General features: G+C 37.5%; 2 protein-coding genes across 3 annotated transcripts in view; one reads left to right on the plus strand and one right to left on the minus strand.

Moving 5' to 3' along the window:
• SUGCT (succinyl-CoA:glutarate-CoA transferase) overlaps positions 1 to 4,021 on the minus strand; it is a 776,171-nt gene extending 772,150 nt beyond the window's left edge. The window contains exon 1 of the mRNA XM_040259493.1: positions 3,871 to 4,021. Within this exon, the coding sequence (XP_040115427.1) occupies positions 3,871 to 3,970 (100 nt within the window). The 5' untranslated portion in view covers positions 3,971 to 4,021. The remainder of the gene's footprint in view (positions 1 to 3,870) is intronic.
• Positions 3,902 to 24,086, plus strand: part of LOC120877257 (M-phase specific PLK1 interacting protein) — a 55,650-nt gene continuing 35,465 nt past the window's right edge. The window contains exons 1-2 of one of the 2 annotated variants that reach the window (XM_040259491.1): positions 3,902 to 4,788; positions 5,739 to 22,268. In XM_040259491.1, coding sequence (XP_040115425.1) covers positions 4,450 to 4,788; positions 5,739 to 5,939 — 540 coding nt within the window. In that variant the 5' untranslated portion in view covers positions 3,902 to 4,449 and the 3' untranslated portion in view covers positions 5,940 to 22,268. Of the gene's footprint in view, positions 4,789 to 5,738; positions 22,269 to 24,086 lie in introns of those variants that run through there. The other variant, XM_040259492.1, reaches the window with a different exon arrangement.

Raw genomic sequence — 24,086 nt, forward strand, 5'->3', positions numbered from 1 at the left:
TGGTTTCCTCAACTACAGAGTCAACCAATGGTGGATTGAAAATATTGGAAAGAAAAAAATTCCAAAGAGCAAAGCTTGAATATGCCTCCCACAACTATTTACAGAGCAGTTACATTGTATTTACAACTATTTACATATTATTTACATTGTATTCGGTATTAAAAGGTACACACAGAATAGGTGGTTATATGCAAATACCAAACCATTTTATATAGTAAGGAACTTGAGCATCCTTGGATTTTGGTATCCAAGGGGGCGGGAATCCTGGAATCAATCCTCTGCAGATCCCGAGAGAGATATCTGAACAAACATTTCCAGGACTAGCTTCAGGAGCACATATACTAAAATTGGAACAAACATTTCTAACATAGAAACTATTAAATACACTCTCCTGTCCTAAGAAGTGCTTTCATTAAAAATACATGGTCTTTAATACCCATACTTATTCAAAACCATGGTTTCTGAAGCAGAGATCAGAGTTATCATTTCTTACATCAAGAAATGCACCATTTTCTCCCCAACTAATAAGTTACAGGAGTCATAATGAGAGCTGGTAGACTTCACTGGCACATACAAGGACTGAACCCTAGGAAAGGTCCCCCAAATTATAAACTAACCAGTTTGTATGGAACAGCTGCTCGCATTGCACCTTCCCCCCAAAAAGCAGAGACAGCTAATCGCCCTAAAGTAAGCAAATTCTCCTCAGGAAGAAAGGGGGATGGTCCCTGGGCTCTGACTCTCTGGAATGTAAATAAGTGTCTCCATGGGGAAAGATAAACTTCACTGGGTTAACAATCTCAATCTTGGGAAAGTATCCAAGGCCCTGAGTTTTATACCCCTTTGAAATATAAACATAAATTTCCTGGAGGCTCTCTAACAATCATTTCAGTCATCTTTTAACTTCCAAGGCTTGCCCTTTAACCCAAGTTTTAGTTTTCTTGGCGTAGAAAGCCCTGACCATGCAGAAACATGACAATATTCACTCCTTGGTAATAAGTAGTAAAAACTAACCAAAGTATTTACGTTTTCAGCACTCGTTAATACCTGACGCCTACCAAACATATTGGGTTTCAAATCCTTTCTGGAGAGCCCTAGAAATTCCTCAGAGGTGCCCAGAGGTGTCTTTTCAAGGAGGCAGATAGAGGGGACAGAGTGAGCAGCTCTGGGAATCCCAATTCCTCCTTCAAACACGAAGCCATATGCTCTCAAAAAGGCTCTACCAAAAAAAAATTGTTTTTAATCTACTGAAAAAAAGAAACACTAAAAAAAACTTTGGTAACCTCAATAAAGATTTTCTCTCTTATAGAAACGGACAAGTTCCCATTTTCACTTACACTTAAATTTACACTCAAATTTGTGGTACTCTTACTTGCATTAATGTAAAACCTGTAAAACATGCATCATCAGAAAGTTAACCAATTATTTTGGGGATCCCCATATACTTCATAGGTACTGAGAAAGTTCCTTAACGCTTTGCTTGTTGATGTCCTCTGAGTACAATGTCACTTGAAGACATCACCTAGCCATTAATAGTGTCTTCAATAAATGCACTATCCAATTTGGGATCCTGTTTTCTAAAGGTGGTCCTCCCTAAACAGTTCTACAATTCTCTTTTTGTCAGAACAACACTCGTGTTACTCACACAAATGTTAAAGTGCCCTTTTCTCCTCACAGGATTCCGACTTCACTCATGGGGCAGCCACCATACTCTCACATACATCATCCCACTTCACTTTTCTATTTCCAGGTAATGCAACATAAAACTTCCTACACTTCTCTTCCCCCGAACTCACCAGCATACAAACAAATTGAAATATGTGTCTTGGGACCTCAGACCCATCAGCTCAGGCAGTCAGATTGCAATCCCCAGGTTAACACTTGTGAAGACTCTAGCTACATTTACAAATATTCACAATTAAAGTTATATCTACTAATCTCTAAATATCTAAAAAAATATATGCTATGAAGTACATATTATGAAGCCATAAAGATGTTAAGTTAAACACTTTGACCTTTAAATTGATTGGTCAAAAATGATGTACTTTAAGGACAGGAGCCAACCAAAAATGTACAGATTAATACTGGTAAAGATATAAGACTATGTAATCCCCACCTTTTTAGGGACTCTTTAATACCCCCCACCCCCAGTGTCTATGCTGAGAGCTTTGTACTTTCCTCCTTTCTGATAAATCCTATTTGCTTGCTACCACGAGTGTCGGCGTGTCCATGGATTCCATTCTTCGACTCCATGAACAAGAAGTTAGATTCCCATTTCAGTCACTTAATTTCTCTTGGACAATCTTTCTCATCTGTAAAAAGGCAAATTGCCTGTACTCAGAAGTGATCCAAGTGGAATCTGCAGTTTTCATACAATTAAGAATGTGCTCTCCCTCGCTCCTCCTATATATTAATCCCTGAAAACATAATGAAGAGCATAATGTCATACATAATCTACTGGTCAAAAATTTCACACTTTATTTCTTGTTTCTAATACAAGTTCATATGTGTGGAAAATAGCAAGATATCGCTACAGGGAAGAACATTCCAGAAGTACAAGCCAAGTAAAAAGACAACTTAAAGTACTTCACTCAATTCAACAAATCATTTGCTAATTATTTAAATATTAACAAAGGTAATTTTGGTCCCTACCACCGTCATTTCTCTGCGTCCTCCCACCAAGAGGTAGACTGGTTGATGACATTAAAGGTGGTGTTACAAGTGAGACTCACTAACCCACTCATGTGGGTTATGATGTGACCCACTCATTCATTCAATAAATATCTGAGACCCCAATTACCAGACATTAAACTAAGCGCCAAAGACAATGTCCAGAAACGTGAATTTCTGGCCAGGACAGTGAAAGAAAGAAAGCGAAGTCGCTCAGTCGTGTCCGACTCTTTGCAACCCCGTGGACTGTAGCCTACCAGGCTCCTCTGTCCATGGGATTTTCCAGGCAAGAGAACTGGAGTGGGTTGCTATTTCCTTCTCCAGATGACCCGGGGATGGGTCTCCCGCATTGTAGGTGGATGGTTTACCATCTGAGCCACCAGGGAAGTCACTAGGATGGAAGTATGTTTAAAGAGGGTAATCTGGCAGGATCCTCAGACCTTAATTGCATCACAAAGCCTCAACGCGATTACCCTGCCTTGACTGATTCTACAACTTGTGTCTATACGAGAAATTTGAAGAACCAAATTCTCTCATACAATGGCAAAAAACTGTGTTTCTCCAATCATCAAGGATAGAAGCTAAGAAAACAACACATTCTTCAGCTTGCCACATGCCACAGAATATGTCAAACGGACAGTAAGGAGTGGAAGCTGCAAGAATATTCATAGGCTGAAAGGCACAGGTCCACGCTATCCATTAGGCTATGATTAAATGAGTCCTAAAATTCTCTAAGAAAATCAGGATCTCTGCTTCCTAACCACCTCCCGTACCCGACTGCCTTTAACAAGAACAGGAAGGGAATAAAGTCCGGCATCTGCGAACACAGCCTCACCCCCGAGTTATTTAAAGACGCAGTCTGAAATCCTTTCTGAATTGCAGCTGGCTGCAGGGGGGGTGGGGGGTGAGGGGCACATTTTCCAAGTTATTTAAACACGGGAGACGAGGAGGGATGAGTAAGGGAGAAAGGCGAGTCCGCCCGGTAGGACCGCGCGGGGGCCGGACTGGGACCCGGACGTCGGGCAGGGTGACCACCCGGCGATCGTGGAGCCAGGGCGAAGGGGAGACGCGAAAGGTCAGAGGGCAGGCGACGGGGTCAGCGGATACTACAGGAAAGCACAGCGCTCCGCTCAGATTGCCGCCTGAGTGGGAAGGCTGGGACTGGGGTCTCTTTCGCCGCCTGGACCGAGTTTCGGAGGGTACCTGACTGCGGGCGGCCGGTCCACAGCCCCGTCCCGCCGCCCCGGAGGGAGAAAAGGCAGGTTCTCCGCAGAGCCGCGACCCTCGCCAGCGATGCCAGCATTGCGCGCCGCTCACAAATCCTGGCTCCCGGAGTGGAGAACTCCGCGCTCGCGCGGCCACTGGGGGCGCCCGCGGACAACTCAGCCCTCGCCCGGCCCCAGGTGGGAGGGGCCGGGCTCAGCCCGGCCGAGCCCTCCGAACCACCCACCGAGCTCTGGGCAGGCGTCTAGTCGGTGGGTCAGTCCCAACCAAAGCCCGCGAGACTTCAAAGGCCATTGCTGGGGCTTCCCCGGTGTTTGGCCTTTCCTTTATCCATTTCCCCCCCTCCTTCCTTCACTTAACTCAATCTGTACCCAATTCGATAACCTACTTATCCCGCCGCCCTAGCGGAACCTTTGTGAGGCCGGAACCAATGTGCTATATTATGCTGGAGGACGGAGGAGTGTTTTGGTGATGGACCGCCAAGTATAAGTGAAGGGTTGCTCGCGACAGTTCCGGCAGGAGAGCGCGCCAGTGAGATCCTTGTCGTCGTCCGCTGAGATGCAGCGACAGAATTTTCGACCCCCGACTCCTCCTTACCCCGGCCCGGGTGTAGGAGGTTGGGGTAACGGGAGCAGCTTCCGGGGTACCCCGAGCGGAGGCGGACCGCGGCCGCCATCCCCGCGGGACGGGTACGGGAGTCCACACCACACGCCGCCGTACGGGCCCCGATCTAGGCCCTACGGGAGCGGCCTCTCTCCGCGACACGGCGGCAGCTTCCCTGGGGGCCGGTTCGGGTCTCCGTCCCCTGGCGGCTACCCTGGCAACTACTCCAAGTCCCCCGCGGGGTCCCAGCAGCAATTCGGCTACTCCCCAGGGCAGCAGCAGACCCACCCCCAGGTAATAATAGCCAGCGTTTGCCGAGCTCTTACTGTATGGCAGGCATGGTACTCCCTTTACGTGGATTATTTTGACTCCTCTATGAGGTGGGATACTGTCGTTAGCCCTGTGTTGCCGATGAATGAACTGAGGCTCAGAGAAGGGTAGCTTTCTTTGGAATTCTCTACAAAGTGGCAGAGCCCGACTTGTTTCTGGAGCCCTCCTGCTTTTTCACCAGTACAGTGCCGCTTGTGCACAGGAGGTTTCCCTAATTCCCTCTCCTTTGTCAGGGGCATGGCCCGTTGGTTGCAGTAGACTGCCGAGTCCTCGCTCTCCGAGGGGTAAAAATAGCGAATGAATCCCTAGCGTAGAGCTCGTCTCTCTAGAGTTATAGGCTAGTGCCATCTCCCTACTGTTGGCACCTTTTTCTTTTCTTCTTCCACTTTTTTTTTTTTTGACCTTGGTTTTCCGAATGCACTGGCTTCTGCTCCAAGTCTTTGTAGTGTTTCTAGGATTCTGTGGTTTACAACTTAAATGTGCTTAGTAGTTTTCCAACTTTATGCTAAACCAAAACATCTCTTTGAGTGTGGAGCTAATGAGATGGGAAGGGTTAGAAATTTTGAAGCTGTAGGGTAAAAAAAAGTTTTAATTTGCCTCCAGAAAAAATAGGGAAATAACTGAGAGAAAACTACAGTTCTTATTTCATCATCAGTTTTTCATTTGACAAAGTTATTACATTAGAAATCCAAAAGGATTTGAACTGACAGTGGGCATAAAATTATTAATAAGTATATCAAATTGGTTTACTTTTTAAAAACACTAGATTAAAAGAATCATGGACTTTGAAACTGAACATAACTGGGTTCAAGACGTAACTTTCAACTAGCAGTGTGACCCCCACTAGCCGCTAAAGAAAAAGTTCCACTCTTCCCTCTGCTAAATGTCTTTAACAAATGATTTTTTTCCTAAAGGGTTCTCCAAGGACATCTACACCATTTGGATCAGGGCGTGGTAGAGAAAAGAGAATGTCTAATGAGTTGGAGAGTTATTTCAAGCCTTCAATGCTTGAAGACCCTTGGGCTGGCCTAGAACCAGTATCTGTAGTGGATATAAGCCAACAATACAGCAATACTCAAACATTCACAGGCAAAAAAGGAAGATACTTTTGTTAACATTTCTGAAATTCAACTGGACGCTTCATGTGTCAGGAACATCTTGGACAAAACTTTTACTTGTAATTAAATTGAAACCTAACATGGTGACTTTGATTGGGTTATTAGTTGTGTGTTTCATCATATCAAGTATTTTTGGTATTACAGAAGACATATGGTAGGATAATTTGCAATATTTAGCTCTCTGGAAGTGCCTACCACAATTTAGAAGATTGACATTTTCCAAATGCTTAACATTCTTGGTTATATAATGGACATTTGCCTTTTAATGTTTTTTTCCAATGTTTTAAAATAAAAAGCAGTTTGTCTTTCTAGCTATATTGTGCTTTTGTCATATGCTAAAAAAGAATTATTAAAAGAATGATTTGTAATCACATAGTTAGAATTCATAAGTATATATTTTGGATACTGCTTTTGAAAATAGATAGACCATACTTTGTGCTGTAGACAGGTCTATATATTTGTTCATAGGGAAAGGGAGTAAAGGAAAAGAATAAAAAAATTTTCTATTCATATTATAACCCATTGTTATGTGTCCATATTTTATGTAATGTTTTTGTAAAAATGCATTGAAATTTGGTAGAAAAAGTTAGAAAAACCCACTTAAGCTTAAATTTAAGACTATTTCTAGCCTTTATACTCCTTTAACTGAAAAAGGCAAGGATGGACCTATTTCTTGCATAGCTAGATTAAAGAATTCTGCGTCTGAATTTCTCTACTCCACATCTCCCAGTATCGTGGAATCATTTTCTCTTGGGTCTAGGAAGATGGCTATCAGCAATCTCAAATCAATTCCATTGTGAAGAGAATGTTTCCCAACTCTTGTCAATCCCAGTGAAGACAGATTGGTCATGCTTGGTCTTTTTTTGTAGTCTTGATCCAATAACTATGATCAAGGCGGCGTAGCATAATAAATTTGAACATGGACCCATCCCTAGAATGAGGCAGAGTCCCATGATCTTAGACCCACTAGGCCTGCCGGGACTAAAGAAAGGTTTTCCAAAGGATGGGATGCTGTGTACCTATGCCTATGGTAATGAGAAAAATATAAAGGGATTTTCATTTTCCCCAACTGTTTAAACAAAACTCTTAGAACTTTGAAGCTTTTTAGGTATTTGGGGATCAATATAAGATGAAAGTATAGCTCATTAAAATTTTGTTTAAACATTCCCAGAAAGAAACTTGTAAAAGTGAAATGGTCACACTAGTTATTTGAGTCGTAACCAGTTCTATTTGTATGTTAGGTCTTTCACAGAGGCAAAACAGAAAATAAGGGAAGGATTTAGATTAAAAGTTTCATGAGACTCAGGACTACTACTGTTTCTATATTCTAATACTGTACTGAAAGATGTGGAATAGAAAAATTCAGAGGCAGACTAGTTAGGTGAGTTATTTAACTTCTCTGTGCCTCAATTTTCTTATGTGTAAAATGAAAAGATTAACAGTACCCATGTCATAGAGGTGTTGTGTTTGAGGATTAAATGGGTTTATATGTGTGAAAACTTAGGCCAAAGCCTGGCACATAGTAAGCACTCTAAATGGCAGCTGTTACTTTCTCATTCACCCCTATATCCTCAGCTCTGAGAATGATGCCTGGAAAATAGTAGGTGCTTAATAAATATTTGGCAAATGGATGCTGACATTCTGATTATAACTATTACATTGTTCTGCCTTTATCTGCTGTATACAAAGAAGATAGTAATTTTCCCCCCAATATTCTAAAGGGAATGTCCTACTTTTCTTAACGTCTTTCTAGATGATTTGAGGTCATGATGTGTGATGAAAATTAGAGCAAGTAGAATACTTTTATTGAACTTTGTAGGTAAGAAAATCTCTTAAGAAATGGCATTTAGAAATAATTATTAGGCCATTGCTTAGAGATCACTGGATTATTGACAAAAATAAAGTCAGATGTTTTATGCTAATATAACCATATTTGTAAGACATTCAAATTATAATTTTCTAATGGCTTATGTACATCTTTACTAGCTTATAAGTGTAATCTTAAACAACTAACTGTAGGATTTCTTTTTTGCAAAGTTACCAACATCTGCTTCCAGATATCTGACCTTTCTGATTTTAAAAGAAACATTTTTGTCCTCAGTAAATGTACATTGCTTTTTTGCTCTGGTTATTAGTGTACATAGTTATCAAAGGTCTTTAAACATTGATATTGATTTGTTTATGTTACTAGCCTATTTTTGAGTGAAGAAATTGATCATTCTTTTAAATGAAAAATTACTTTTAATTGTTCCAAAATGCACATTTTTACCTCCATAGAAATGTTAAATAACCTTTTTTGGGAAATTTATAGTTAAGTATGCTTCTTAAATGTTCATATAATTGAAGAACAGAAGTATAATCTATAGCTGGGTATTAAAGACAAAGAAAACTTTAAGGGATTCAGATCCAGATCCTCAAATCCCAAATGTACTCTTTGTTAAAATGATGTGCTTAAAGAACATTTCTGTCATCGGTGGATGATGCTAGTTCTCTATTTTCCCTTCTGCCTTTTCATAATTACCCTTCTCTCACTTGACAAAAGATACCTATGGCAGGTTTTGTTTTTCAAAAATGATACCAACAATATTTCAGGTCCCTCAGACTCCCAGAACCTTTCCTGTACCTCATCAAGATGTAAAGATGTGTCCCTGGCCTTTCAACTTGAGCAGACTGTTCTGACTGCCCAAGGAAGTATAGTGAAAGTTAATTTATTTTCATTATGGGTGAAGTGTGGTCTTAGAAATCAGTTATATTGGCCGATGTGGGGATACAAAAATAGAGCGATGACAGTTTTTGTTTAATGACCTTGCCTTTCCTTTTTTGTCTACTGACTATTCAAAAAATGATTTTTCCTGTGTGTGAATCATGTGAAAGTAAAACAAAGAGAGCATGAACATAACATGAAGAGAAAGGCACCGTATTTTTAGGAAACAAATGATAAAGTTGCTTGCCTTATCTATCTATCTCATCTATTCAATATTGGTACAAAAGCATGATGGGTTTTGGTGAATCTGCTGTCAGGCAAACTTGTCTTTTCCCCACTTTCAATAATGATAAAGAGCCTGATGAATATGTCTCAAACCTGTCTTAATAATATAATTTGCATGATTTCAAAGAGAAGTTAAAATTTCCATGTTTATTTCTGATATATTAACCTTAGATCTTCAAGTTAAAACATCTTGTTTCAGAGGTAAGTTTGTGGTTTTTATATTTTCTAGAGCATTTTTCAGATTCTTTAGAAAAACATTATCCTTTGCCAGTTCATTATTAGATTCTGTAAATCCATATTAATTTCTTACCTGGCCCAATTCACCAACTTACTGTCTTTGAGACATTTCTTTCTTTTTTTTTTCATTTCTACTTTGTGTTTACATTTAAATTAACTGAAACATATTGTGGATTTTACTATAAATAAAACATTGTAGTCATAAGTATGTGTTGTATAAACCCTGAACTTATTAGTGACCCAACATCTTTGCTGATTTGCTCTTAATTTTTATTCTAATATTCATCTAAGAAACTGTTATTACATGATTATATATAATCCCTTATGTACCACTTAATAAAAATACTGCCAACTAAGCTATAATATGCTGTTGATTATAGGTTGCATCTCAATTTCAGAGATGTTAAAATGTACATCTTAGTTTGATAAAACACCTTAAACAATACTTTAAAAAGCAGAACATCTATTCATATATAGGTATAGGTGTAAATGTTTTACAAAACAGTCTAGGAAAGTTCATGTAACATTAGAAATCCAGCTTTACTTAATTAGGATTAATTCTCAGATATTTATATTCTGTTCTAATTCTGTAAAAGGCATACTTTTCAAATGTAAAATCATGCTTCTAACCTATGTAGATTTATCCTCAATAAATATGTGCAATTTCCAGTTTTATGGGGATATTTATACTCAGGATTGTCTTAATTTTAAGCTCCATAAGCAAGATGATGCTCAGTGAGTAAGTGATGTCTTGGTAAAGACATCTTGATGTCTTAACTTTTAGTTAAGTTTCCAAGGAATTGAGAAAGAAAATGGCCTGACCAGCAAAAGACCAGCAGTGAGGGTGGTTCTTCAATTCTTTGTTTTCAACAAAATTGAAAAAAGCTTAATCAGATTATCAATTAAAGATCATTAAAAATAATTTGATGATCAATTTATTATTTCTGGCATATAACTTAAAAAGTGACATTACTATAACAAAATTCTGTCCCTTTTCACTTTCAGCATTTTTATCTATAGTTTAAAAATAGTAATATAATTGTCTCATTCTAGCAATTAGTAATATTTATGGTGTCTTTATTTATTGTTTGAATAGTAATGATAATCCAGATAACAGTCTTCAAACTTGAAGGTTTATAGCCATTTGAAATAGATTTTTTAAATTTCAATATATTTTTCACACATTTTTGAGAAACAGATGTATGACAGGATATCAGTAAAGGACTTCTAAACATTACACTTTCATTACAATGAGATAAAAGTTACGTGGGGAAATAAAATAGAAACATGAATTGGGAATAAGATAGTGTAAAATTTCCTACTATGTTAAGGAGTGTTTTTAGATAGCAAATTACTATGACAATTAGCTTAAAACATCAGTTACTCAAATGACTTTCTTTGCAGTTTTTGAAACTTAAAAAGGTTTTATGTTAAAGTATAAAAGGGTACATCACTTCTCAAAATTACTTTAGAAAATATATGACTAAAAAATTTAAAGCTCTCAAACCATCAGAAGAAGGAGAAAGAGGAATATGGTAAACCATAAATCCAAGAAATGTCAGGAAAGGAGGAAAAGAAGTAAATGACAAGAGTAAATCCAGATATTCCAATAATAACACTGAATCTTAAAAAAGCAAAATCTTTTCAAAGGCATATTTTCAGATAAGATTAGAGATAATGGAATCTATTGGTTAAGAAAAGACACATCTAAAAAAGCTATAAAAAGATTCAAATCACAGGGGAGGATTTTAGCACACCTCTACATGGTCCATAGGGTTGCAGAGAGTCGGACACAACTGAAGCGACTAAGCACGCACCAGATATGGATAAAACAAGCAGATATAGAATTTGCAGGGAGAAAAAGAACTGGTATATAAAATAGAAATTATATGTAATATATACATATTTTTCAAGTATTTAACAAATTTTTTATAAATGTTCTAAATCACAGAGTCTGCACATTTCAAGGATTTCATAGATCATATTTCCTGACCAAAAGTGTTCAGTAAATTTAAAATAAAAAATATCCTCCCTCAAAAAATTAGTAAAACAGAAGACAAAATTATGGAGAATGTCAACAAAAGCAAACCTGTTCATTGGATTAACTGAAGTCGATAGAAATTGATGAAAAGGAATTTCCCTGGTGGCCTGTTGGTTAGAATTCTGGGCTTTCACTGCCATGGCCTGGGCTCAATTCCTGGTTGGGGAACTGAGAACCTTTAAGATGCATTGTGCACCAAAAAAAAAAAAAAAATTGTACTGATGAAAAAAAGGAAAAATATTAAGCTTTGCTGTAACATCAGGAATTATGCTTGAAAAAGGACTACAGTAGGAAAACAATAGTGATGGAATCACCTAGAATAGTGAAATGAATCATCAGTTGCACCATCCTTCTGATTTCTTCACATTGCCTTACTAAATCCTGCATCACCTGTCAAGAGGATAAAAGAGGTCTAGAGACACAATCTCTGTAAATGTTTGTTAAGCTTTTACTTGGGCACAATTAGGAACTTGGAGTTTTTCATTTTTCATCCATAATGGTACGGAAGAGAAAATTAAGGGCTTCCCAGGTAGTGCTAATGGTAACGAACCTGCCTGCCAATGCAGGAGACACAAGAGATGCAGGTTTGATCCCTGGGTTGGAAAGATCCTCTGGAAAAGGAAATGGCAACCCACTCCAGTAATCTTGCCTGGAAAATCCCATGGACAGTCCATGGGGTCATAAGGAGTCAGACACAACTGAAGCGACTTAGCCACAGGAGCAGGAACTTAGCATTTTTCATTTTTCATCCATAATGGCAAGAAAAAAAAAAATAGGGTTATCATGATTATTAAATTAATCAGCACTCTGGACTCTTACAAGCAAACTCAGACTATACATTTTCATACGACAGTATCCTAGAAAATTTTTCTCAAGCTCAAGAATCAATGAATGAACAATATTTCTAAGGACAAAAGAAATAAGATACTCTCATTTACTAGTTATCCAGAATGAAAGATGTCGTCATCACTGTACTTTGTGACAAGAACATTTTTTATGTTTATTACTCAAAATTGTAGGGAGACAAATACTGAAGGCAGATATATATTCATAATTTATTGAAAGGCAATAAATGATGTAAAACTGAAAAATCAGTTGGCGTTACCACCATTCTAATTGCTGTTCAAAAATCTGAAAGTGAAAGTGTTTTGCAATTATGAGGCAAAAAGATCTTTTTCTTTACAAAAATATAACATCAAATTTCTTAAATGTATTGCATTATGAAGATGCAAATGTGAAAAGAACAAGAAGTGTTAATAAACACTAGTGTGAAATACATTAGAGATGTATTTAAACTCTGGAGTCAAGGTTCATAAAATGAATATAGTCTAGGTTCATGACAGTGGATGAACACGTATTTATGTTCATGTGATGCTACCCATCTTGAAAATTAAATACTTTCAAAACCACAAAAATAATAAAATTTTGGGTTTCCTATGTTTATATTCTTATTAAGATGTCTAATAACACTGTTACTAACTCCTTATTCTCTACATTTTTGCCAAATAACTTAAAAATGTTTTTAAAAATGAAAAGGATCATTGGACCCAGATAACAAATGATGACTAATTTTTTCTGGTATACTGATGATTAACTGAAGAAATCATACTAAAACCAATAAAAGCATTAAAAGTCACCCAAACGAAGATGACTAACTCTACACCAAAGTATTTGAAGGCATAGGTGATATGTATATTTTACAAAAATACATCATTAATATAGACTCAAAAAGGAATAGAAACTCAGAATAAACCAATAACCATTAGAGATACCGAGCTGATAATCATGAGTATTCTCCCCACAAATGATATTGGATTTACTGAGCCTTCATGCAATACTTAACTCCTATACTATAAAAACTTTAGTTAAAAAAAAGTATCCAACACACATATGGTATTAACTGATCTCAAACCAGGCCAAGGACAATATAAATGGAAATTATAGATCATTTCACTTAATGGACATTGTTGCTAAAAATCCTAAACAAGACAATTCAACAGTTGCTCACAAACCAAAAAACAACTAATAGGGTGTATCTCAGGATTGCAGTGATGGCTCAACATCTAAAATTTTATTTCTATAATACACCTTATTAATTGCTTAAAGGAAAAAATCTATACTAGTAACTCAGTGGATGAAGAAAATGCATTGTTTAGGCCTTCCCTGGTAGTCAAGTGGTTAAGGATTTGCCCGACAATGCAGGGGACACAGGTTCAATCCTTGGTCCAGGAAGTTTCCACATGCCTTGGGGCAACTAAGCCGGTATACCCACAACTACTGAGACCACACTTTAGAGTCCATGAGCTGCAACTACTAAAGCCCTGCTCTGCAACAAGAAAAGTCATCGAAATGACCCACCACAACTAGAGAAAGCCTGAGCGCAGCAATGAAGATCCAGCACAGCCCCCCCAAAAAAGTTTTTTTATCAAGTATGAAAGAACAAAAGAGATGAAACTGATCTTATTTTTAGATAATGTTACTGTCTGTGTACAACTCTATGGTTTAGTCAGCAAGTCTTGTCCAACTCTTGGGACCCCATGGACTGTTTGTCCATGGGATTCTTCAGGCAAGAATACTGGACTGGGTTGCCATACTCCAAGGGAGGCAAATTTTTTGGAACTATTTTTCTGGACCCAAGAACAATATACAATTACAGCATTCCTACAAATAAGTCAGAAAATGCAATAATATGCCCCACACTCCATACAGCAAGCTGCCGTAAATCTAGGTAGGAAGAGGGTTTGAGGAGACCACAGAAGATTACAAAACGTTTTGGAAGAATTCCTTTAAAAGCATGACTAAATGGAGAGGTAGATACTCATGCATGGAAAGATACAGTATTGTACATGTGTCATTCTCCCTAAATTAATCTATAAATTCACCTCCAGTCGAATCTCAAAATAATTTTGATGGACCCTGCAAAATGACTCCAGTGTTTAAATGGAAGAGGAAAGTGTCGAGGTTAGTCATAAAAATGTTGAAGAAAAATGTAGGCAGGCTTGCTCTACCAGATAAAGAAACTTGTAAAACTAATGACTGATTGGTGTACTCTGAGAGTAGAGAGACTAAAGAAACAAAAATAGAGAACTCAGAGACAAGTTCACACACATATAAAAACTTGATACTTGGTTAAGATAGCACTACAAATCAGTGGGGGAAAGGACAGATAAGTAGTAATAGGTCAATTTTTTGTGATAATGAAAATTACAAACCCCAATTAATGCAACTGAAACTTGTCTAAGTCAGAAGATAATGTAATGAGAAAGCTCTTTGTAAGACTGTCAGAAGTACTTGAGAAATGAAAATATGTTTATAGAGTTTTTTTTTTTTAACGTCAGAGAATACATAGCAGCTACCAAAAAATCTAGGTTAAATATACTTTAAGTGTTTACTCAGAAGGACAAAGACTATCCCTATAACATTCTTAGATTTGTATTTAATATTGTTCTCCAAGTATTGTTAACTATCAACATTAGAGTATAGAAAAGAAAACTCTTAATTTGTGCGTAAAACTTATGTTTATTTACTTAGCATTGTGATAGTAGATTGGATTTGCTCATGAACTTTGTATAATAACCTGCTGGCCATGACCTCATTTTTATACTTAAATCCAACAATGTATTAAAAGAATTATATACCATGAACAAGGGGGACTTCAGGTGTGCAAGGCTAGGTCAATATTCAAAAATCAATTAAGGTAGTCCATCATATCAACAAACTAAAAAAGAAAAAATATATATATTATCAATAGATGTAGGAAAAGAATTTGACAAAATCCAGCACCCATTCATGATTAATACTCTCAGCAAACTAGGAACAGACCTTCTTTAACTTGATAAAGAACATCTACAAAAACCTACAGCTAATATCATACTAAATGGTGAGAAACTAAATGCATTTCCACCAAGATCAGGAACAAGGCAAGGATGTCCCCTCTTAGCACTGCTTTTCACATCTTAGGACATCTTTCACATATATAAAGCGGGGGAGGGATAATGAGTATAGATCGAGAAGGAAGAAATATTTTCAGATGACATGAGTATCTACATAGAAAATCGCCAAAAACAAAAACCTGGAAGCAGGATTAAGCAGTTACAGTTATAGCAGTTTCAGTACACGGTTAATATACAAAGTCATTGCTTTCTTATATGCCAGTAATGAACAATTTAAATTTGAAACTTAAACCCAATACCAAACAAAAACAAACAAACAAAAAAAAAACAACTTAGGTATAACTCTTAAAACATCCACAGCATCTATACAAGGACAACTAATAAACTGGTGAAAGCAATTTTTTAAAAAATAAATGGAAATATTCCATGTACAAGGACAGGAGACTCAATATTGTCAACATATCAGTTCCTCCCTACTTGCTTTGTAGATTCAACACAATTTCAATTAAAACTGCAGAAAGTTTTTTATGGGTATTGACAAATTTATTCTAAGTTTAATTGTAAAGGCAGAAGACCCAAAATAGCTGATAAAGCATTGAGAAGAACATAGTGGCATGACTGACACAGCCAGCCCTCGACTTACTGTAAAGCTTCAGTAACCAAGATGATGTGGTAATGGTGAAAGAATAAGCAGCTAGTCAATGGAACAGAAAACAGACCAGAAATAGACCCCACTAATATAGTCAACTGATCTTTGACAAAGGATCAAGGCAATTCAATGGAGAAAGGATAGTCTTCAACAAATGGTGTTGGAATGGAACAACGGAATCCACATTTTAAAAAAGTGAATCTGGACATAGACCTTACTTAAACCTTTCACAAACTAAACTCAAAATGAATAATAAACGAAATGTAAAACACAAACCTGTAAAGAAGATACATAGAAAATTTAGGTGATCTTCAGTTTAGCCATGACTTTTTTAGATACATAGCTAAACGCATGATCCATAAAAGAAAAAATAAGTTGGACTTCATTAAAACTGAAAATTTCTGCTATCCAAAAGATGTAGAATGAAAAGATAAGCCACAAGCAGAGAGAAAATATTTGCAAACAATGAAATACCATTGTTAAAATGATTAAATCCAATGGCAAAAATCCAAAACACTGATGACACCAAATGCTGGCTGGATGTGGAGCAACATGAACTGTCATTGCTAGTGGGAATGCAAGATGGTAGAGCCAATTTGGAAGACAGTTGGCAGTTTCTTAGAAAACTAAACATACCCTTAGCAAACAGTCCAGCAATTCAATGAGTCGAAAACATCCACACAAAAACTAGCACACCAGTGTTTACAACAGCTTTATTCAGAAAGTCCTTCAATAGGTAAATGGATAAACAAACTGGTACATCCACACAATGGATTGTTATTTGGCAATAAAATGAAACTTATCAAGTCACAAAAAGTCATGGAAGGCCCTTGAAAGTGTAACACTTAAGTGAAAGAAGCCAATCTGAAAAGGCTGCTACTGCTGCTAAGTCGCTCAGTCGTGTCCGATTCTGTGCGACCCCATAGACGGCAGCCCACCAGGCTCCCCCGTCCCTGAGATTCTCCAGGCAAGAACACTGGAGTGGGTTGCCATTTCCTTCTCCAATGCATGAAAGTGAAAAGTGAAAATCAAGTCGCTCAGTCGTGTCCGACTCCTAGCAACCCCATGGACTGCAGCCCACCAGGCTCCTCCATCCATGGGATTTTCAGGCAGGAGTACTGGAGTGGGGTGCCATTGCCTTCTCCGTCTGAAAAGGCTACATACTATATAATGCCAATATGTGACAGTCTGGAAAAGGCAAAACTAGGGAGACAGTAAAAAGATCAGATTGCCAGGAGTTGGGAGAGGTGGATTAAGTGGAAGGAGGAATGAACACGTAGAGCATGGGATTTTTAGGCCCTTGAAACTATCCTCTTATCCTGAAACTATCCTGTTACTGTAATGGTGGATACATGTTGTTATACATATACCCAGACCCATAGACTGGATAACACAAAGAATCTACTCTGATTTTAGTTAATAATGTGTTAGTAATGGTTCATCAATTGTAATAAATGTACCACTAATGCAAGATTTCAATAATAGAGGAAACTGGAAGTGGGAGGGGGATGAGAGGGTATGGGGGAACTCTGTATTTCCTGCTCATTTTTCTGTAAACACAAACTCAATAAAATCTGTTGGTTTTTAAAGATGTTTTACTCCGGCTTCTGTGTGAAAAACAGACTAGAAGACTGACAGACTGAAATGATTCCCAACAACCATTTAGTAAACTCCTGAAATAGTCGGGGCTAGAGGTGGACCTGATAGCAGAGCTGGATGGAAATGCACGGTTCTGGGCGTAAGAAGCCGAGATCATTAATCTCACCGTTTGTTGCTGTGTAACGTGTGTTAGTCACTCAGTCATGTCCAACTCTTTGTGACCCCACAGACTGTAGCCCGCCAGGCTTCTCTGTCCATGGAATTCTCCCAGGCAAGAATACTGGAGTGGATTGCCATTCCCTTCTCCAGAGGAACTTCCCAACCCAGGAATCAAGCCCTGGTCTCCTGCATCACAGGCAGATTCTTTTGTCTCTGTGTGAAGGGAAATGTAATTCTTTTTCTCTAGTTCCTTATGTGTATAATATGTGTTAAATATTTGTATCAATGTATGCCAATGCCACAAATTGAACTGTCACTATAATCCTGTTTATTTTTAAGTATACATTTATAAAAATTCAATACAAGTCATTTTAAATAGTAAATAAATTGGTCCTTAACTTTACATGTAATCACCTTCCATTTGGAAAGGTTAGAAAAAAAATTTTTCAGTGCCGACTCCCTTGCACCCACAGAGTTCTGAATATAAATTAAGGGTTGCGAGTTAGAGGCACTTGCTTAAGATTTAGGAAACAAAAGTGAATCAGAGGCCATCTTCAGTTGGCTCTGGTTGTCACCAGTGGTTAAGGCAGGCTGCAGTTTTCCTGAGATTCCAGTTTTCATTTGCCAGGTTCCTAAGGATCTGCAGCTCCTTGTTCTAATCTCCCTGGATCATAGGTGCAGCTTCTCTTGTCTTCCTGTTGTCTAGTTGCTGTTGCTGATGGTGGTGTCTTATGAGTCTAGCCTGGCCCTTAGATGCAGTATCCTTCCTAGTGGACTACTTACTGTATTTTCAGAGAGCATTCCAGGAGGCCCAACTGAGATCCTGCTCCTTCAGGTTGTCCAGTGTTTTTTTTCTTTTTTCTGGGTTTTGGTTTTGTTTTGGCTACATTGCAGGGCATGCAGAACTTCCCAGGGCTTAAGCCTGCGCCCCCTGCAATGGAAGTAGTCTTCTGAACCAGTAGGGAAGTCCCCTGATGGTTTTATAAAAACTTAAATGTTTGGATTAAACCCTTCCTACTTAATAATTACAGTGAATTTTGTTTTATGCCTTTAATCCTGATTGGTTAAATATATAATCCATAGAGATTTTAAAAGTAAAATTTAGCTGTTATCTGGAAATGCCTCTTTGAAATGAGAAATGGGAAGAAAAAAACAGAGGGATGTCCTATGGGGGTGAGGTTGTTAGGTTGTTAGGGCTTCCCTTGTGGCTCAGCTGGTAAAGAATTTACTTGCTATGTGGGAGACCTGGGTTTGATCCCTGGGTTGGGAAGATCCCCTGGAAAAGGGAAAGGCTATCCACTCCAGTATTCTGGCCTAGAGAATTTCATGGACTGTATGGTCGATGGGGTCGCAGAGTCAGATATGACTCAGCGACTTTTAACTTTGACTTTGATAGCTCAGTTGGTAAAGAATCCACCTGCAATGCAGGAGACCCCATTTGGGATCTTGGGTCAGGAAGATCCCCTGGAGAAGGGATAGGCTACCCACTCCAGTATTTTGGCCTGGAGAATTCCATGGACTGTGTAGTCCTTGGGGTCACAAAGAGTCGGACACGACTCAGTGACTTTCACACACTTCATGACATCAGTGTACATCAGTGAATGTTTGGGCCACATACACTAACCAGATGCTGCTAGGTCACTAACTTTGTGACACTTAAGAAATAAAGTGATATAAATAAATAAGAAAGTAACTAACATCAAAGCCTCTAGCTTATGAGGCTAGAATAATAGAAAACTTCAAAGAAACTGTCAAGAGTTCTATTTTTTTCTTTTTTTTAGGTGAGCACATTGTCTGGGATAAATGCATTTTGTTGGGTTTTATGACTCCAGCCCTCAAATTTCATTTTTTTTTTTTACTTTATAATTAGGGTTAACTTTCATCATAAAATATCAACATGCTTTTGGTTTTAACAGGTGACTCAACGCATATCTGTAATTTGATAATGCAGAAGCAGCACTGAAATAAATATTGCATATTACCTTCCCCTTTAGTCTTTAAAATTGTTATTAATCCTTTGGAAGTCATAATCCCTAATCCCTCAAGATTCAGCTACCAGAGAGAAGGGGCAAGAGGAGGAAACACTGCTCTTGCCATCTTTTCCCTATCTCTTGTCACATGGGAATGCAGCTGAGAAATCAGTCACTTTTTAAGGGTGTACTAACTTAATGCCCAGTACAGAAGTGCAGTGTTGCCAGGGTTTCCCATTTTTTAAACAACTTGCAACTGGCAGAAATCTGAACTATTTTACACAAACCCTCTCAGTTTTAAACTAATTTTTTTTTAATGTTTAAGCACTGAGTCAAACAAAACTACCTATAAGCTGAATTTCAACCCTGGATCACCAGTTCATTCAAACCTTTGTTCTGAGTGATTAACAGGAAAATATACACATTTTCAGTTAGTGCTTTTTATATACTTGTTAGAACAGGGATCTTGTGGCGGGGCAGGGGGGTGGTGCGAGGAGGGAAGAGTTATTTTTTAAGTTGGGATTATAATCAATTGAGTAACTGTCATAAATATTCCCATAATATGTAAGATATAAAGGAATTCTCATTGTTGGTTAACATTCTACATATTAGGGCCATTTTGAAATTCAAGTTTATTGGGAATGAGTGATTGTGAATTTTTTTTATTAACACCATGACATGAGCCTATAGAATAAGGGATGAGATTCCTGTAGAAGGATATGGTTGTATTAACAAATCTTGAATTTAAAGCAGTGGCAGATTTCTTCTCAGAACTTGGCTCGCAGAGGAAAGACTATGTGAGAACAAAGCAAGAATGCTGTCTTGGCAGCTCTAGCAAATAAATGAAATACTGAAATTTTGAGTAGAGCAGAGAAAAAGTATTACATGATCCTGTGGAGAAACAAGAGAATGAAAAGAACTAGAGAATTATGCTGTACTTTATCAAAGATACCCTTGATTTTAAGATACACCATTATTTTCAGTAACACTAAAAAAGGGAAAGCCTACCAATTAAAGTATGACATACCCTAGTGGCATATATAAGACATCCTCATTTCACAGATATGAAAATGTTACGTTTTTAGAACTGGTGAACCATTTAATTGCAGTGTAATTGTTGGGTGGCCTTAAGGGCCCACATGAGGTTAGTATCACGAAGTAAAGTGAAACTACTAGTCATGCTTGAGTTTTTTCCTAGCAATGTCCAGCTGCATAGGTGCAGACATAGAATGGATTTAAATGTAGTTTGTGGAGATTGAACGGAGTTTTTGCTTTTTCACGTGAATACAGGAAAGCAAGAGGGTGACAAGGCAGTTGAAGATGTATATTAGTGAGTGAGTGATTAGGCAGTTGGAGTCAGAGTAGTAGAGGAAGTGGGCTGCAAACTTGTGGGAGGGGTTCGAAGAGTAGTATAAACAGTGCTTGAATTGAGATTTGGAGGGGTAACGTTACTGGTGCCCATAAAGTCGAGAGAATGACTAGGACAGGAGTAGCTGAGATGAAGGGAGATCAGATCAACAGGAATGGCAGAGGAAGCGAAGATTTGAAGGATCAGCCACATGGATATCGAAATCAAGATAGAAATAGGAGTGACAATGGAACAGAAATTAAATCTTCCAAGAATGGGTATCAATGGCGTATGTGGGGAGGGTGGAAGGGGAAGAACAACTCAGAGGTCAGTAAGGAACTGCAGCTAGGAGGCAAGAGTGGAGCAGTCTGATGACACTAGCATCAAAGCTCCAGCATTTTAAGGGGCAAGAACATTCTGAAAGTGAAAATGAGCATCAAAAAGGACACTTAATTAAACTCGAAGCCCAGTAGTCCAAGGGAGGAAAAACAGCCATCACTTGAGAAGGCTACAGGGCAATCAGTCCCCCCAGGGAAGAGCTGGATTTCAATCAAGAAGGCTGAGGAACACCACTACACTGAGGATGGAATTCCAGGCTCAAAGGTGTTTGCCTTTTAGCATCCAGTGTTGGTGGTGAAGGCCCAGTCCGATTCTGCTTCTTTTGCAAACAATCTGTTATTTTCTCAATATAAATAAATGTGAAGTTCTAATAAAATTTAAAATTCTAAGATATTACTTTGATGTATTTCAAGTATGACTCATCATATACTGTGCTTTGCATTCCGTGGACTTTTAATAGAAGATTCGTGTCTTTTTCAACTCTGGAACATTTTTTTCTATTTCTCTCCATTTTCCCTATTCTCTACTTTTGGAACTGCTACCAGATGAATAGTGGGATATCTAGATTTAGTCTCCATTTCTCAATTTTCCTTTTAAACTTTAGTAGTGAATTTTAAAGGTCATTTTCAACTCACTCAGTTGATATTCCAGCTCACTAATTTGATCTTCAGCTGTGGATACTCTATTTTACAGCCCATACATTTTGTTTACGATCATGTTTTTAACATCCAAGAACACTGATTCTTATTTTTGTCAGCCTTTTTAAAAAACAATTAAATACAGGTAACTCTCCAACACTGCTTCAATCCTGGTCTAAGGCAGTCATGGTAATTCATCTTTTGAGCAATCTTTTGATAAGAGACAGTCTATAACAACTCTTATATAACTCCTGAAGTTCTTCATTCAAGGAATAGGTTTATGTCTTTTAAATAGTTAAAGCTGAGAAGAAAAGTCTGTATACACTACAACAGAATATTCAAAATACAAATTTCTAACAAAGAAAAAAAAACAGTTTTAGCAAAAGATTAAAAACAAACAATGACAGCAAGGTAGCATTAAAAAAAAAGGACAAGCAGACCAATTAACTGGACCTAGTAGCATTCAAAATGTTTTAGAAGCTTGAATAAATGGAATAAAGTTTAACTGGTTATGAACATGTATGTGTTGAATATACAGTGCTGAATATAGCACTGAACATATAAAGCAAAAAGCATTAGACATATAAGGAAAATACATTATAGCAGTATAAGAATTTATTTTACATTTCTCACTCTTTGAGAAATAAGACGTTGAGAATCTCACCAGTGTTTAATGATATTCTTATGTGACAAATTGTACCAAATGACATACTTTCTAAAGAAATATTTACAATATTTGCTGACTTAGCAGGCTAAAAAGATATCCTTAATAAACTCCCCAATGCAGACTACATATACTGACTATATGTAATATTAGAAAATATATTAACAAAAAAAATATATATCCAATGACCTGGAAATTGAAATGCATTATTCAGAATAATCCTTGGATCAAAAAAGCAATCACATTTGCAGCCATCAAATATTAAGAAAACAATGAAAACACAACATTCTTAACCTATGGGATGGAAGTAAAGAAATAATCAGGGAATTTGTACAATTAAAATGTTGGGGTTTTTTTTTTTTTTTGAATTGGAAGGAAGACAGTAGTAATAAATAAGGGAATTAGAAAGGAATCAAAGTCACAATGCTAAAATAAATGAGAAGGTAAATGATTAGATTTTTATTCCCTGGTGCTGAGAGGACAGAAGTGGAATGGGACAAATCCTAACTAGTCTAACAAGGAAAGAGAAAAAACAAAGGAAATGGAATAATAGACAATGTTTTTAAAACACTGAGATTATTAAGTGCAACTATATGCTAAAAGAATTTTGAATATAAGATGGACTATATGATGAATTCCAGAAAAAAGAAAATTACCAATGTTTACCCAAGAAATAGAACCCTGAAAAGATGAAGGACACATGAGGAAATAGATATAGTGAAAGAATTACCTTCAAGAAAAAAGTCAGATGTTTCTGGATATAAATAAAATAGCATCAACTTAAAAAAATCATTTTCAGGATACATAAACCATTCTAAATCAAATAAAACATGAGTTTCTAGTTTATTCTGTAACACTATCAAAACCTGTTAATTAAAACCAGACCTGCCTCTCATATCAAGTACAGGGTTAGTCAACAGGAGAAGGCAATGGCACCCCACTCCAGTACTCTTGCCTGGAAAATCCCATAGACAGAGGAGCCTGGTGGGCTGCAGTCCATGGGGTTGCTAAGAGTCAGATACAACTGAGCACTTTCCCTTTTCACTTTCATGCATTGGAAGAGGAAATGGCAACCCACTCCAGTGTTCTTGCCTGGAGAATCCCAGGGACGGGGGAGCCTTGTGGGTTGCCGTCTATGGGGTCGCACAGAGTCAGACACGACTGAAGCAACTTAGCTGCAGTAGCAGCAGCATCAGTAAACAGAAAACAGCAGTATTTCTAATGAATGGCTCAGTATTAAGATTCTACTAAGTGGTGCCTATCATCAACAGATCAAAGGAGAAAATACTTTACAATGAAAAAGCATTGGAAAAAAAAGAACATCTGATCCTGATAAATGGGTTTCATAAATATTAAATTTTATTTCTAATCTATAGTTTATACATGAGTAAAATACTAAAAATTATACATTCATAAAATCAGAAATAAGAATGCCCATTAACATATTAAATCAACTAGAAAAAATTAATGTGGACTTTTTTTTTTAATGACAGCTTTCCTATATAAGCAGGTGGCTTCCAAGGTAGTGCTAGTGGTAAAGAATCTTCCTGCCAATGCAAGAGATGCAGGTTTGATTCCTGGGTTGGGAAGATCTCCTAGAGCAGGAAATGGCAATTTC

Source organism: Oryx dammah, unplaced genomic scaffold (genome assembly GCF_014754425.2).
Source record: "Oryx dammah isolate SB20612 unplaced genomic scaffold, SCBI_Odam_1.1 HiC_scaffold_18, whole genome shotgun sequence".
Classification (NCBI taxonomy): Eukaryota; Metazoa; Chordata; class Mammalia; order Artiodactyla; family Bovidae; genus Oryx; species Oryx dammah.